This window comes from Vigna radiata, chromosome 7 (assembly GCF_000741045.1).
Source record: "Vigna radiata var. radiata cultivar VC1973A chromosome 7, Vradiata_ver6, whole genome shotgun sequence".
NCBI lineage: Eukaryota > Viridiplantae > Streptophyta > Magnoliopsida > Fabales > Fabaceae > Vigna > Vigna radiata.
The window spans coordinates 53,071,459-53,089,212 of record NC_028357.1 but is presented as its reverse complement, the minus strand read 5'-3'; the positions used below and the strand labels follow the sequence as shown (position 1 = coordinate 53,089,212).

Below are 17,754 nucleotides of genomic sequence, written 5' to 3'. Positions count from 1 at the left end.
TTAAATTTCATTATTAAATATCTTGCGCCAATGACTACTCATCACTTAAAATTCATTCAACACCTATTAACTATGAGATGACATACTAACCATGTACTAAAATTAAAGTAAAAAATAAAGTGAAAGAATAATATAGCCTGATTTTTATAAATAAATAGATAAATATTTTATGCTGTGATAGATTGATCAAATGCATAATATGATAGCATATACTAATATAAGACATTGACTACGAAATTCAGCACTGATAAGGTCCTCTTATTTCACAATTTCATGATCTGGGCTAGTTTATGTGAAGTAGCTCCAAGCCTGGTGAGAGTGCATTATGCAAAGTTTTGTGACATATTTGTCACATTAAGCAATTTATTTTCTTGAAAAATAAAAAAGATTGGATGATACATAATACTTGCTTTAAAGTATGATTTTAAACGTATATAAAAAAAAAAAGTACAAAAGTTAAATATAAGCGGGAAGTTCGACAAACTGTTACCACAACACCTAAAAGTGAAAGGTATTCATTAAAATGGACAAAACCCCAGTTATGACAAGGGAAAACCCAAGAAGTGTCATTGGTCCACAAGGACCAAATCCAAAATTGCCTATGTTGTGCATCTAAAACTAAACATAAAAAATTGCTACGTTAAGTTTTTCTATTCGTGTTGCCGCCCATCGTGCACGCACTGACATTTTCCATAGAAAATACAAGTTCCAGAGATCAATGACTATTTACCATCACCATTGTAACAAGACTGATGGTCAACATGCACAAGTTTGAAAGGAGATCAGTAGTCAATTGATATTAAGATGCATATCACAGCTATATAAGACCAGCATACCAGGAGTTCATCTCAACAGAACAGAACATTAGAAAGAAAGGGCTCAAAATTTCAGCAGTAACTAGTTTTAAATTATATCTCTGTCCACTCGAAATACAGGTAAGTGTATAACATGCCACCAATCTAAAAAAATACTGGAAGGCAATATAATGTGTTTACCTTAGGGGAAGTAACTTCTTGCCGGAAAGCAATAAAAGAATCATTTGAAGAATCAGCAGTTACTACACATTTCACAACATTAGACCAGAGGTCATCAGATTTTCTTGCAACGAATGCAGTGATATTAAATAGGCCTAAAGAAAAAAGGTCAAGACTGGTTTCAAGAGTACTGATATAGGTGGTACAACAATCTCGCCTCTGGCATCACTGGTGCGGTCTTAAACCGTGTGTCACCAACAGAATATAATCTGGCTCGAAAAATATTTCCATTAGACATTTGTCTTACAAAACGAGTAAACCGATCCCAATTTCGGGATTCAAACAATCTTTTGTCCATTCTTACAAAGTTGAACGAGAAAGGTCGCTTCTCTATCCCATTCGAGTAAAATTTTGACATCTTCAGCACCTGGGTAAACGCACCATCATCCAAATTAGTTGAAAAATTTTGACCTTCAAGTGCTAGGTCACAGAGTCTAGCAGCCAACAAAAGCTGCCGAAGGAAACCTTCAGGGCTACCATCTGGATTGATCTTCTGCATTACTGCATCTTGCATTTCAAAACAAGAGCAGCACATTGAGAATCCATACTTGCTAAACATGCGAGCAATGGATAAGTATCCATCCCGGTTAAAAGTATTATAATAGCCAGCAGTTAGCTCTGATGGATGGGATTGTGTGACATAGTGCCAGTGAATGACAGCCAATTTTGCTGATATATGGACCTCTGTACCCCTAAATATAGTTTCAGCTTCCTTACAAATCCTTTCCCCATGCAGCAGCAACATACCTGAGTACCATTCAAGGAAAAATTTACCATATGGTGTGTCCCAAGAACCACCATCATTTTTGAAAAAATCAGTATGCTCGGGATTTTGCATCAAACTTCCAGTACCAAATGGGCCACCATTTCCCCATTCACGCATTCCAACATTTCTTGCAGAGGCATTCAGAGAAGCAAGCATATACTGGCAAGTGGCAAGCAAGAAAGAAGGAAATTCAAACACGATACTAACCCCATTTAAGTTTCTCATAATACAGAGCAACAATAACACAACACAAACTAGTGCCTAAATCTGAATCTTCTACCTACCTTATCATAGCATTGAAATTCTCCAAGTTCTTGAGACCATGCCAAATTCGTCTCTTGTGGAGAGAAGGAAGGATATCTTAGTTCACCACCAGGTCCCATGCCAATCTGTACACCCTGCAACACGAACAGAATGACATAAATAATTACAACAAAATCTGATAATAATAATAATAACAATAATAATAATATCTGGAATTTGAACCCTTGTTGGATTGTAAGAAACCAAAATCATCATAGAACCTTACTGTGATGATAACACCAAGCAAAGACCTGAAAGTGTCCCTAAAATCCCTCATAAAATCGGCATACACTTGAATAGGAGAACGCCCACACAGTACAGGAAGAATATCACATCCAAGGGAAATGTATTCAATATTTCTCCTTCCAAACCGGTCACAATATGCTAACTCGACATCTTTCTTTATCTCATCAAGCACCCATAGAGGAAGCGGTATCCTACACAAGGGGGACAAACTTCCAGAGTATGAGGCTCATGACTAGGAAACAATTCCTACCTACAAAAATAGTAATAATAATTCAAAATAAACCAAATCAACTCTACTTAGATCAACACAAAACCCAGGTCAAATGTCAATACACTATTGAATTAAAAAAATTACACAACCAGAATTATTATTTCCACATACTATTAAATCACATAATAAGAAAAATAAATTACTCCTATAATTTGTACTTGGAAATTGACTCGACTCCAAAAGCTAAGGTAAGGATTGTTTCCCGTTTATATACACAATTCTAGTCATACCACTAGTCAAAGTGCAAGTTCTCACACTCCCTCACAGGACTAGACATAACGAAGGTTGTAGCAGTAGATAACCACGGGTAATCCGATAAGTCCAAGAACAATATCAGGATACGTTTTGACATAAGAATGTGTCAAAACAACAGCATCCATATATTCAGATATCATCTAAGTATTTGAGTGTAAAACTAGTTCGGTAACAAAAGCTAGCTTGTAAAGTATAGACTGTCCTCAGGTAGTATACACTGTTTTGGTCATTTTATGGCTAACGCGGGGATCCAATTTCCACATACCAATTGGGATCATCAGGTCCCGCGCCATGCTGATGAAACGCGAGAACCGCTCGAACCTTGAGGCCACACTTGCATGCCATCGCAACAAGTTCCTCGTACCCTCTCCAGTCGTAAACCCTAGGTTTGTTCTTCTCAACCAAGCCCCACCAAATCTCGACCACGACACCTTCGACGCCGGCCGTGGCGAGCGCCTTGAGCGAGAACATTATCGCCTTGGGCCTCAAGACTCGGCCGCCCTCCCGGCTGACGGAATTCACGGGCAGCGTGACGAACACCGGCGAGCCGCTGCGGCGGCGCTGTGGTGAGAAGTCGTGGTGCAGCTCGTAGGAGACTTCGCCGCCGTTGTCCGGCGAGATGAACCCTCCGGCGCCAGGGGACTTGGAGGAGTTGAAGCAGGAGGAGACGACGAGGCCGCGGCGGAAGGTGACGCGGCAGGGGAAGCGAGTGAGGCGAGTGAAATCGGAGCGAGTGGAGACAAAGGAAGGTGAGAAACTAGCAGTGGATTGAGAGAGGATGGCCATTGAAAGGGAATTGAAGGGTTAGGGTTTGGGAGAAATTGAGAATGTGTTGTTGTGAGTGCCAGTCACATAGAGAAGAGAGCGAACACAGTGATGAGGTGAGGAATGCATACTACACTCAACTCTCCAACAACCAGGATGTGGAGGAGAGATTATATGTCATTTTTCACTTTTTCATTTTCAAAATTCCTTTTTTTCTTCTTTCTTCAACATCTTCTAAAATTATAATAATATTATTACCAACATTAAGGTGTGTTTACTTGGGACGGTGAAGAGGGTGAGTGATTAAATGGATTTGAGAAGATTTAAAAATAATTTTTTGTATTGTTTATTTGAGTGAATTTGAAACGAGAGTGAATTTTGGAGTAAACTTTTTTTAATTTGACATATAAACTAAATTTTATATCAATTTTCACTAATTTTACTTCAAAATTTATTTTCGTTTATCTACAAATTCATTCAAATAAATAAAAAAAAAATTACCCTCAAATCTCCTCAAATTCACTCAATCAGTGTCTCCCAATCTACCAAATGAAGATACCCTAATTAAAAGCACCTTTCACATCTTTTATTTTCTTAAATTTTTATTTAATAAATTAGATTAATTAGTGTGACATTTTGTAGAAAATGGATTTTTATACATAATCTATTTAATTTTTCCATTTCCATTTTTTCTATGCTCTTTGTCACCCATTAAGCAACCCAACATCTTTTAAAACCGTTAATCAATCTACTGTTAATCATCAAGTTCCACTTGTATAATGGTTTTGTTAGAATTTACTATTACATATCATAATATCATTGAAGCTTTTTATTATAGGAAAAAAGGTTACCTTCGTGTATTTTACCATATGCAGAAAAATCTATTAGTTCGTTTACCTCAAAAATCTCTTATACGCTGTATGAAATCACTGAAATATACAACTAAGCAAACATACACAAAGTAAATTAAATATATATTATTCAAATTATGTCTTTAGTGAAACTTGTTTGAATTAAGAAAAATTAATGAAAAATGAAGATATTTAAATGAATGTTAATTAATAACACGATAAATTTGACAAATTAAAAAAAAATCATTTGATAAAATAAAATTCTATTATTTTATTATTAGTCATAAAAATAATTTAGAATAAAATATCACTATTATTATAATAATTATTATGATTATTATTTTCATTATTATTAGTTTTAAGGTTTTTTCTTTCTCAAATGCAAACATTCTTCTTCCTCCAATCACTAGAAACCCATCAACATAACAACTCCCCACTGACACTGTCACTCATCTTATATCCAACAAAATAAATTCACCCACACCTTACAACAAACAAAATTGTCACCACAAATGGAGAGAGAATAATCGATTCTCCTTTTCATATAATCGATTTCCTTACATTTTATGAAACGATCACACCAGCTTGTTCAGTAACAAACACAACATACTATATGTTACATACAATAAATAAAATTTAAAAAAAAAACAAAGGTAAAATAGCAATTTCTATATGATCTCTCTTACCCTCTTTTTCTCTTCACATATGCGAGGAGTCTAAAAGTATCTTCTTTTATAGTAATAAAAAGTTAGTTTATCTAATAATTATAAATTAAAAAAAACATATTTTTAAAATTATAATGTGAAATTACGTTATATATAATATCAGTATTTTTTTTACTCGATTTAACAAGTGCGTTGAGTCTTGTAAAACCAATACAATAAACATATCCTTAGAATGTTTAGGAAATTTTTTAGTGTCATTCAGTTAGCACTAGTAATTATCATATGCAAGTAATAAGTACTAATTTTGAATAAAGACTCAATCATTATTTTTATTTTAGAAAACAGTGTAGTACAAAACAATACACCACTAATTTTCTTTCTTGAGATAAGGGTTTGCGTCAGAGAAAAAGACACTCTAAAACTTAATCATAGCAAGTTACAGAGAAAAAGACACTAAAACTTAATCATAGCAAGTTACGTGTGGAGACCCTTTTTTTTTTTTTCATATCTGTCTATTTGTGAATAAAACTATTACCTTATATTTATTAATCGTACAAAATTAATTATCAGTCCCTAAAACACCTAATTATTTCTCTTAACCAAAACATAAGAATGAAATTTTGATTATCGAATAAATTTCTTATAAATTCATCCAAGTAAAATATCAAAGTTACTTTTGATCTTTCCATAGAGGATTCAAACAATTACAACTATTGATTAAAATGTTGCCTGTGCAATTCGAAGATCGGAACAAAACTAAGACATTCTATATATAAACGTTAGAGTTTTCGGTCGTGCCAAACAATTGTTCCTATTTTTTAATCAAATAAAACTATCACATATCAGAGCTTAAACAAAATTTTAATTTCAATGAAAATACAAATTTGTTTATATCATCATCACCCAATCAAAAATCACCTAACTACAATTATAACAAGCATTACAAGGACAAATAATTTATCATATTGAGAAACTATACACGCTCATTTCGCAGCATCCTAAGACACTGTGTCTTGAAGCACTTTACAATACCAAATCAGAACTAACTTCAAATTTATGCAAAATGGCTCTGAACCAACTTGATAAAACCTTATGAACACAAATAACCAATTTGATTTGGATACAATTTTAATCATGTAATGACCATTCAGACGACCACGTCAGAATGAATGTCCGGCCTTCACAATAAGGACATATGCTCCTAGCCCCCTAAGATTTGTTAATAACTCTCACTGACAAAAAAAACCATGCATATATATGTAGAGGCAAAGAACCTATGACCTCAACAGGCCCGTGACAAGTTTAGTTGTAGATGCAATGCAGCGACATTATTCATATAAATGTAAAAAACTAACGAATTAAAACTTTGATGCGGGTGACAAAAAATTATTTGAATAATTTCAAGGAACCGCTAAGATATGTTGCATTATCTATCCCAAACACATGGATGGACTAAGATGATTGTTTCAACTCTACAGCCAATAAAAGAAAAAGGAAAAGATAAAAAGTAAAGGACATAATATCTAGACCACCATAGACTCCAAAACATTCAATAACTCATGCAACTCCAATATTGATGGTATTGGCAGACATCTATCTCTTTTCTTGCTCCTCCCTCATTTCAACCTGTTTCTTCTCCTGTACGTAAAAACCGCATCTTCTCTGCCAAGGTAGCAGAAAGATTGGTCATCACCCACCGACTTCCTCCACAGCAATGCAGAACAATAAATTTAAAAAAATAAAAATGAAAACGCAGACTCCATGTTGCTGACATGCAATGCAGACCGCCATAGGACCGAACACCTGTGCCCAAAAATGGTGATGACCCGACTCATGGTATGCAGTTGAGACCCCCACGCAACAAATGCAAATGTATGCAAGAAGAACTAGAAGCCTTAGCAATATCCTCAAAATGAAATTGCTCGACTAATTGCCAACTTGGCCCATTCGGCAGATTCCTTAATCAAATGATCCTCAGATGATAAACACTCTTTGAGGAAGTCTTTGCTAGACACAGACTGCTGAATCAAGTGGCCAGCAGTACTACCCAAAGTATCAGCTAAATCTCCAAGCACACCAATTGCTGTCTTCGTCACAACATCATCCCTGAGAAGACAAGAAGCACCAATAAATACATAAACAATACAGAAAATTGAAGAAGCAAAATTCACAATGGGACACGAATAGAATATACAGAAATTTACTTACATGTCCTTCTCCATGTACAAACTATCCAAGAATTGCAGTACATGAGGAGCATAAGGCATCAAAAGCTGGGTCTTTGGCGAACCTTTAAACCCTTGGAAGATCCCTGAGTATGCTTCTAGGATTCCATTTCTCAAAGAATTTGTGTATTCTGTCATATCGTCATCGGCACCCGCTGTATGAGCAGAGAGCTCAGCAGCACTTTGAAGCATAGGCATTGCATATAACAGGTACTTCTCAAAGTTTTCTCCAATTGCCAGGGCAATGTCTCCAAAACATGAAAAAATAGGAGGCTTAACAGACCTATGCAACTGATTGCTGGACAAATCCTTCAGAAGTTGGGTCATTATCCCGTCACAATAAGGGAGTATTTTCTCCTCCAAGGCTCTGCACACATCACCAACCACACCCACAGTAATAGCACAAACCTGGTAGTCTTCAAAATTTTGGAGACCCATCTCCAAATACTTGTAAAATTCTGTCATGTATTTTGCAAAATCAGCTCCAGTTGCATAGGCCAAAGCTCCAATGGCAAGCATGGCCTCCTCGTGAGCTGTTGCACTTCGTGAAGCAAAAACTCTCAAAAACAAACCCATTATTTGATCCGCATACTGCATGAAATGATATTTCGTTGGTTCAGAAGATCCCAACTTCTGTATAATAACCTGCAAGCAACCACATAGAAGTCCTTGTAACTCATTCTGCCTCTCATCAGATGACACCTTCTGATTCTCAAGAGTCTGATGGAGCTCCATCATGATGACAGGAACAAGCTGTACTACCATAGGAGCTGTTTCATCATTAGAACACCTCACCACTTCATTTAAGGCTTCATAGGCTGCTGTTCTGAGGCGAGATTCTCCAGCATCCTCTCTGTGAGTTACATTGAGAAGAGCTTGAACGATTTCTTGAAAGAAAGGGGTCAACGGAGAGGATGAAGATCCAGCATCCTCATACCCTTGGGCAAGAAAGTAAAGAGCACCACAAGCCTTCTCAGCAACATTTGGAACATCTTTCATACTCTGAACCAGCACAGTAATGATCTGTTGGCAGTTAGCCGGAGTGATAATAGGAGTATCCAGTGCCGATCCATGCAAAAATTCAAACATCCGTCCTAGAGTCCACGCAGTTGTGTCTTTCACATGGTTATTTGGATCTTTCATCAATGCAGAGAGCATGAAATTCAAAGCCATATTCACCAGCGGCACAAGTTTATCAGGGGATGGACCTTCTAAAATAGAGCCAAAGGCATAAGTTGCAGCTTCCCTTTGCCTCCAATCTGGTTTGGTTATATTCTCTTCAATAAACGGCATGACCAAAGCTACAATATCATCGCCCACTGTCCGTGCAACCAATCCCAGACATGTACCTCCAGCCATAGCAATGTTCCACGCTCCTTCATCCTGATCTTGATCTTCTTCTTGCTTCAAAAGTGTCTCCAATAACATCGGGACCAAAAATGAAAGTGCCTGTTTAATAAAATAAAAGCAGGGAACATCTGAATCCCCACTAAAATCACCTCCATATTCTTCTAATATGTCAATTTCTTCATCACATATTGAACTCCAAAACTCAATTGCCTGCAGTGCAACTGGCTCTTCATCTTCCTTCACAGCCTTGGCAGTGATATTGAAGATATCTTGGATGTAATGAGCCAACTTCTCATAGTATGTTGAAGAAATGGCTACCAAGCACTCAAACGCTGCTCGCCTAATCTTCAATTCAGGTGATTGGGTGGCCTCGCAAACAATTCTCATGATGTAATCCCGCTCCATATCATTAGAAAAATTTGCCTGAGCAAAACCCAAAGCATTATACAATGCTTTTATTGCAGCAAGCCTGACATCATTGTTTTCTTCGGTTGAATTCATTCCTTGAACAACTGCAGTGAGTATCTTATTTACATGTTCCTGGTCTACTACATCTGGGGAAACTTCTTCACAAATGTACCCAAGGGTCTCAAGAGTTGCCTGCCTTGTAGGTGCAGGAAGCTGATGAACATTAGACAAAAGGGATCCTATCAATTCTGGCCACTGTTTATGAGGCAGCTCAATGCCAGCAACCTTAGCAATAACTTGTGAAGCAGTTGATCGAGCATCAAGAGAAGGAGAAGAAAGTGTCCTCAACAAGAATGCCTTAATCTGGGCTTTCAAAGTTGGGTCCAATGCCAACCATCTTTGCACAAATTCTATTTTCCTGTGTTGCTCTTTAGCATCCAGAGCATTCTTGAGAATTAAACCTGCTAGCTTCCGACTCTCTGCAGGTTTGTCATCATTTGCCAATTCCCCAGCAAGAGAAAACAAGAAACTTGGAAGGTTTTGTTCCTGAAACTGTTTCAAGTTTTCCTCTGCTTGTTTCCTTAATGCACCATCAACAGCTTGCGCATTTAAAAGGATCTGAGTAACCTCCATGGCCATCTGAAGATCAAACATGAACAAAGGATTAAATACATGAAAAATTTGCCCACCAAAACTCTCAGGAATAAAAATTTTAACTTCACTGATAACAAGATACAAATGTTTCAAATTCGGTACTCATTGCCATGGGTGTAGCACAGAGAAGAAATGCAAAAGAATAATAAAAAAGACAGTATCAATATAAAAGATAAATTAACCATGTGAAAACAAAAATATATGTTTTTAAAGATACAGTATTGTCATCAGAAAAAGAAAAGCAATCCAGTTTGCTACAAAATATATGGTGAGTTTTATAGAGATAAATAAACATTAAAAAATAAGAACTATAATGAGTTTTGGCTATAAACATGTGACCATAATATAGACAAAATTCCACTCCTAAGGTATAGTCTTATAATCTCATAATCGCATTTTAATCTTATAAAACTCTCATGTTCTCTACTGATAAGAAATTAACCAAACTCTCTCATAAACCCTATGTCACCACATATAAAGAGCACAAATAATAATGCAAATAATAAGAAACAACCCCAGTAAAAGACGACAAACTTAATCCTCACTGTTTGAAAAAAATGGAGAACAAAACATTAATAGTTCAGAAAACACATTGACATATCAAAATACCATTTCCAGAAGTTCCAACAGATTGAAAATGCAAAAAGATAATAACCTCACATTCATTTCCCACATTTCCCTAACAGTGAAAATAAACAGTGCATCAAGAATCCCGATTTAAATAAAAACCAGTTCAAATAAAACCTAGACAGAATACAATACCAACAAATAAATCAAAGAACTAGTTCTGATCAAAGCAAAACAAAGGAAAACCTAAACATGCCCAATAAAGTGAAAGCACAAATAAATTATTACCCTGGATCAACAGTGATTTAAAAAACCAGAAAGTTTCAATTGAAAATAAACGAGTAAGAGAAAATGGAAGAAGGAATAACTGACCTACAACGAGTTGGCGAGTTGAATCGGCTATGGAGAGTGAGATGAATGAGTTGGGACTAGTAGAGAGGAGAGAGTGGGGGAAGGAGCGCGGCGACTCTGAAACCCTAGCAGAGTGTGGGAAAAAGCAGAGACGCCAATGTTTTAAGTTTTTTGGGTGTTCAATACTTGCTTTTTTATATTCGCTGTACGACACACTTTGAGAGATGTGAGACAATATCAGCCGCTGATTCAAATAGGGTTGATCTGGACTCTACGATCTCCTCATCAACGGCTCTATTTTGAAATGCTTCCATGATCTGGATTTTCATCAGTGTCACGCGATGCTTCCCGCGCGTGTGTACGGTCTCCAGGTTTAAATCAGTGGCAGATGATGCAAGATATGGGTCGATTCTTTATTACGCGCTTTGACATGGTGTCGGGATTATAAGAATATAATAACATGTATGAAGATAGCTTATTTGATCAAATTAAATATATATTATTATTATTATATATAAATTATTTAATTTTATAATTTATATAAACTTGAGTCATTTTATAAAAAAAAAATAGGTTAATTTTTTTTGTTAAATTTTTCATTTTTAAGTGTTGTTATCTTTTATTAGACCTGTAAATATATATAAATACATATGTGTGTGTGAGAAAATTAAAAGGTAATAGCTAAATTTAATTTGTGTTTAAGCTTTAATTTACTTAATCATTTATTTAAAATATAAATGTGATGTATATAAGTTTAGTTTTAGTTCAATTGATGATGTTTGTAACTGACACTTTGACTTTATTTGAGTTTTAAAAAATATATAATTAAAAGGGATTGATTATTTCTCATCTTTTTTTTCAAGTTCAAAATTAAACTTATTTCTTATCTGGGTGATTTAAAGTAATAAGCTAGTAAAGAAAAAAATATATATAAAATATCCATCTTCGGGAAATTATCTTTTCTTTCTTTAATTTTTTTCATACATTCCTCTATCAAGTTCATGCTATTTAAATATTATATATTTTTAATATACATTAAAGTTCATGGTAAAATTTTTCATACATTCTTCTATCGAGTTCGTGCTATTCAAATATTATATATTTTTAATATACATAAAGTTCATGGTAAAAAAATTAGTCATGTTCTTAAATTTAGTATAAATTTGAAATGATATATAAAGTTGAGAGTTGCAGATGTAATTTATAATTTTATTAAATTGTTTCAGTTGGAGAATTTTTTTCTTTAATTTGATGAGATATGACTTGATTTTTTCCATTTCAGAATATATTTTGAAATTTACTTGTTTTAAGGGTTGAGAATTTATATAAAAACATGCAAATAGTGAATTAGTGTAATTTAAATGCTTGTAGTTGGCATATCAGAGAATGAACATTTTTTTATTTTATTTTAATACAATTTTTTTATTTGAAAAAAAAAATAGGTAGTTACTAATTAATTGTTTCTCTTATTAAATATTTGTGTTCTTCATTATAAATCAAGAACTTTAAAAAAAAATAAAAATCAATGGATGGATTAGAGAATGAACAATGAAAAATGGTTTCTATTAATGTGTGTCATGTTTTTTAAATTCACGTTTTAAAAATCAAAACATCAAATAAATTGTTATTAAGAGAAATTTACATTCTTTTAAAAATAATGATAAATTATACTTTTTAACTTTTGACTTGAAAGACCAAACAACTTATATGTGATTTATATGTGAGATGAGAAATAAGTTAAATATTTAGATGAAGAATTTAAAGTACATCATAGAATAATAGATTTTTCAAAATTTAAAATTTTGTAAAAATTAAAGAAAATCATGAAGCTTTTTAGATCAAATTGAACCAATTTTCCTGTTTTTGTGAATCTTTGGACAATAATAAATATATATATATATATATATATATATATATATATATATATATATATATATATATATATATATATATATACCTCCTGGTAGGTATGGTAAACATAATATTAATATTTTATAAATTAACATTTTGAAAGATATTTCTCTTAAACATGCATATGTTTCAATAATTAGAAAATTAAAAGAAAAAACATAAAAAATTGTGCAAGAGAAAATACTTTAGTTTTTTTAGTAAAAAAAAAACACCCACTGAATAAATTGTTTTTCTAAATATTTTTATAAGCAGATAAAATAAATTAGTTGTATTGCTATGATAAATTTTTTTACTTTACAATTTTTAATATTATTATATTTTAAATGTTAGACTTCAAAATATTAATAGAATAAATAACATCCCAAAAATTATAGCATAATAATATAATAGGAGTTAACATGTAATAATATTATAAAACAGTCATTGAAATTAAAATAATGTTTACAGAAGTCCTAAAAATACTTAAAATTTAAAACTTTACAAGAAGCATAAGTATGTTACAAAATGTATGAACAAACCGAACGGTGGTACAAAGATGAGATATATCGAACGGTTATATAATTAACTTGTATAAATTGAGTGGTTTAGAAAAGATAGGCTTATAGCTATTAACCGAATAGTCATAAACTAAACTTCGGGGTTCTCGCCTTCCAGGGCTTTTTCATCGAACACTCTTCAATTTCTGCTCACATCCAGATAATGATCATTGCAAGAGAAATGATGACCGAACGGACAAAAGAAGACAAGACAGAAAATGCAGGGTAAGCTAGTGTAATTTAATTAATCATAAAACATAATCATAAATTCAATCAAAACATTATAACATACAATCACCAAACACTCATTTCCAAAAAAGACCGAACGTAGCATACATACAATGATCGACTACTTGACTCGACCATCCGGATTGTATGAATATGTAGCTTTTGGTCGTTCGTGCACCCGGGTGGTGTAGTAACTAGAAACCCCTTAACTGCCACCCGATGTTAGTTTGTCATACCTCACCCAGATCCCCCTGGATTAGGATCTCCTGTCATTCTCACACTATGAATTACCTATCTTTACTCGAGAATTCGTAATCATCGGAATCTCAGGATAAACGTCGTGAATTTCACTATCCATATTCATACTTTACCAAATCAATAACCATACACCAAGACATTCCTCCTTGAAATTCTCTTCCATGGCAACTTGAAATATAATACCAACATACTTCCTCATTCATGATACATTTAAGTGAAATTAAACCAAACCATAAAACAATAATCATCATAAAAAACAACCGAACGGAAGGGCTTAACATTTCCTAAGAACAAGGGTGTACGGAATATTATTCCCTATAGATGTACATGATTGAACGGTCATGTGAAGAGTAACAACTCAAGCATGAATCAAACGCCTCTGGAATCGAACATCTGAATAACTGAATTCCGAAGCTAAACCAATCACATGAATATTTAGACCGAACACTTACGATCTAAACCGAACACCATTGTCTTAGACCGATCCCTAATGACTTAACCTGAATAATGAGAGCTTGGACCAAACACTGTTGGCTTAGGCCGAAACTATTACCTTAAGTCGAACACTAATGAGTTGGACAAAACATTATTAACTTAAATTGAATACTGATAAAATAATCAAACGTCTTATAAATAAATATGTACTCATATCAACCGAACATACAAAGAAACCGAATGCTAGTACAAGACCGAACGCTACCAAGACTGAGTGTCAGTATAAGACTGAACACCACCAAGACCGAGTGTCAGTACAAGACCGAACACCACCAAGCTTATACAGGAATGGGTAAATAGATTCGACCACACAACTACAAAACACTAAGTTACAACTGAGAGTAAATATAATATTTAAGACTTTAGTTATATTGAGTACCTTAACTAGGTTGACTACTTAGTAGAAATAGAACACCATGTTCATACCGAATGCTATACTTTATTATACATGACACAAGATCGGTCGGTCATTAACTGAAGTTCTACCAAAGAAGAGTTCAGTTAAGATCGAACACACACAACAAACCGAACGGTCACAGATGACCTCTCGGTGACAAGTAATAATTTTGCAAAATACTGCAGAATTATGATCATGTCCTATTCCTTCCGACTTCACATCATTTATCAATTCTCAACACATACACTCAAACATGCAGTAACATCAATATCACATACTTATCAAAAATCAAGCAAAACATCATTCAAACATACACCCATTCAAAAGAGAGAATCATAATTAAATTATACAAGCTTCCCTTACCTCGAAATCCACAAACTGCCATACTTTCATAGTATTGTCTACACCGCAAGTAACTCCTATGGCTTCCTATAAGCTTGTGATTGGTGAAAAGGAACCAATCATAAAATCAAGGATAGAAAACAGTTTAAGAGAAGGAATTGATGAATTGATGAAAACATACAAGTTAAACAATGCTTGCATGTAACAAAAAATGCATGGGCCTTAAGGACGAAGAGAATTTTAACTTACCAATTTCAAAACAGAAACTTAAATAAAAAAGCTTGACAGCAGAAATACTTAGATGCTGCTTAAATGATGATCGGAAGGAGAAAAAGATAAGAATTTGTAAAGAGAATAAAGAATGATTCTAAAGAGAATAGGAAAAAATAAAAAACTACAAAAGCTTAAGAAAGAAGATGCTTGCAGGAAATGACAAAAATTTTAAAATCTCAGTATATATATTACCGTTAAAAACCATCGATTCATTCATTTACAGCCACCTAAATTCTACTAAACTACTGAATTTAATAACTCTCACAGAATAAAATTTATATCATCAATACATGAAACAAAAGTACTTATTCAATAATCTTGTTATTTTCCTTACAGATTGTTTTTTTCATTTTTAAACTTTTGTGTTGAGTTCATATTATTTATTTGAGTTTTTCATTTTAAATAAATTTTCTAAGTGATAAATTACAATTGCATTTATTTTCAATTTTGATAAAGGTGTGATGTTCTATTTTTCTATATAATTCGTTAATAACTTTTTCTTTTAATAGCGGTCTCATTTACATCAAATATTTCCCAAATGATTAATTACTTCAAAATTTAAAAAGAATTGTATCAAAGAACTTCATACTTGAATTTTATATTTTTCATTTACATGTTCATCATTTTTGGCAATTTTCTTTGTGAAATTTTTATTTATAAGAATTTATTCTAATTCAACATAAATATCATTCTCAACGGGAAGTTTATGCAAACAATAGAGAAAAAATAATTATATCATCAAGACATGTATAATTTTTTAAATTTTATGAGACCTGTGATGTATTGTGACCAACACAGATATTAATAATATACTTTTTATTATGTTATTTCTCACAATCCCATAAAATTACCATTTAAATGCTGACATAATATTTATATATATATTTTTTCATATTTCATATAGAATCTCAGCACTACCATTATAGTCACAAATTAATTTTAATAGTATGTATCATTTGATATGTAATAAATTTTTAATTTTAAAAAATGTGTTTAATTTGATATGGGATAGATTTTTGATTTTAAAAAAATACTATTATAGTCATACTTTTTTTTAAAACTAAATTGAACTAAATATCATTTATATAATTTTAATTTCATAAAATAAACAAATAAAATATTTAAATTGAATGCTACATTATTAACAATTAAGTAATAAATAAATAAATACACAAAAATGTTTAGCACTAACGGAACTCTGTCTAATATGAACAACTATAGAATAACTCTACTAATAGAGTCAGTAAGTACACGGAAGAACATACTAGAATTTAATGAGAATTGAGAAGGTTGACCCTGGAAAAGTAAGTTGAAGTCATCAAGATGAACGGCAGAGATGTTCCCAACATCGTAACGAATGCTATTGGCTGGAGCAACCAATTGGTGAATCCTCATTGGTCCACATCATCATCTATGACATGTTTTAGCGTCAAGCTTTAGTTAGGTTCAGGAAAAGACCAGGCTTAGCTAGAGTCTCCTTCATCACACTACATAAAAGGCTCTTTGCCCTCGTGCCATTTCCAAACACTGCAACCATTTAAACGCTCTTTTACCTTCAATTTCCACTCTGCAATTCCCATTGAAATCGTTAATTTTCTTCAGAAGAGAAAAAGTTGAGAAGAGTGACTGTGAGAGACAGCAATGGCTGGCTCGTTGGCAAGCCGTTCTCTGATTGTTTTTGCCATTATATCCTTAGGTATTTTTCGTGACCTAATTATAGATCTGATTGTTTTATTTTATTTTTTAGCTTTTCAGCTCCTTTTTGTTTCAATGCGGAAGTGAAAGCAATGCAACCAGATCTCGCTTTGTTTACATATTTTTGGATTTGTTTTGCATGATTTGCTGTGTTAACTATTGACCTACTGCCAGATCAGATCAGTGAGTGTAGTGAGATCTTAGACAATAGTTGTTTGTGATTTTGTAAGTCGTTCTTTCGATTGATCACGAAGCTTTGCATTTCAGTGACGTTTTATGTTGAGGAGTCACGTGTGAGTAATGTAATATGCCTTTCTGCATCTGAAAGTTTTTTTAAAAGTTAAAAGTTCTTAGTTATCGCTGCCATCGTGTTCTTTTTTTAGTTTGTTGATAAGGATTTTTATTGTTAAGCCATGTGATTAGTAGTCTCCATGGAAAGACGATTTGTTCTGCCGCGTTGCTTAAGAACTTTTCTGTCTTGTGTATTTTCAAGGTGCTGGCGTTTTCGTTATTTTTTTTGTATTTTAGATTTGAATACTACAACATCATGTAGTTTCCCTTCGTAGATAGTTAGATACACTAGAAGAATAAAGTAAGGAGAAGTTATGGTAGTTTTTGTGAATGGATTCATGTATTATTGTATTGGATAGTTTATTTTGCTAAATTTGACTCTGTTTAACGGTCATGTTATCACAATGAGTTTCAGTGTTGTAACTAACATTGGCAAATTCCTACATAGGATGTCTATTTGCAATTTCCATTGCAAAGGAGGAAGCTACCAAGTTGGGGACGGTCATTGGGATTGATCTTGGAACGACCTATTCATGTGTTGGAGTTTATAAGAATGGCCATGTTGAAATCATAGCCAATGACCAAGGTAACCGTATCACTCCATCGTGGGTTGCCTT

General features: G+C 33.4%; 3 protein-coding genes across 4 annotated transcripts in view; 1 reads left to right on the top strand and 2 right to left on the bottom strand.

Moving 5' to 3' along the window:
• Positions 1-885: 885 nt before the first annotated feature.
• Positions 886-3,809, bottom strand: LOC106765465 (beta-amylase 1, chloroplastic). Of its 2 annotated transcripts, none has more exons than XM_022784277.1 (4): positions 3,141-3,809; positions 2,330-2,558; positions 2,085-2,198; positions 886-1,959 (listed from the first exon to the last, which is right to left on the bottom strand). In XM_022784277.1, the coding sequence occupies exons 1-4, from the start codon at positions 3,659-3,661 to the stop codon at positions 1,156-1,158; spliced, it is 1,668 nt and encodes a 555-aa protein (XP_022639998.1). In that variant the 5' UTR covers positions 3,662-3,809; the 3' UTR covers positions 886-1,155. The 2 variants fall into 2 exon arrangements, with proteins under 2 accessions (XP_022639998.1, XP_014505587.1); XM_014650101.2 differs by having other exon boundaries at positions 2,330-2,540; positions 3,141-3,807.
• Positions 3,810-6,526: 2,717 nt separating this feature from the next.
• Positions 6,527-10,887, bottom strand: LOC106768505 (importin subunit beta-1). Its single transcript, XM_014653691.2, has 3 exons — positions 10,733-10,887; positions 7,365-9,778; positions 6,527-7,262 (listed from the first exon to the last, which is right to left on the bottom strand). Exons 2-3 carry the CDS (start codon positions 9,776-9,778, stop codon positions 7,064-7,066), a joined length of 2,613 nt encoding a protein of 870 aa, XP_014509177.1. The 5' UTR covers positions 10,733-10,887; the 3' UTR covers positions 6,527-7,063.
• A 5,905-nt stretch (positions 10,888-16,792) lies between these two features.
• Positions 16,793-17,754, top strand: part of LOC106766646 (luminal-binding protein 4-like) — a 3,316-nt gene continuing 2,354 nt past the window's right edge. The window contains exons 1-2 of the mRNA XM_014651360.1: positions 16,793-16,847; positions 17,586-17,723. Coding sequence (XP_014506846.1) covers positions 16,793-16,847; positions 17,586-17,723 — 193 coding nt within the window. The remainder of the gene's footprint in view (positions 16,848-17,585; positions 17,724-17,754) is intronic.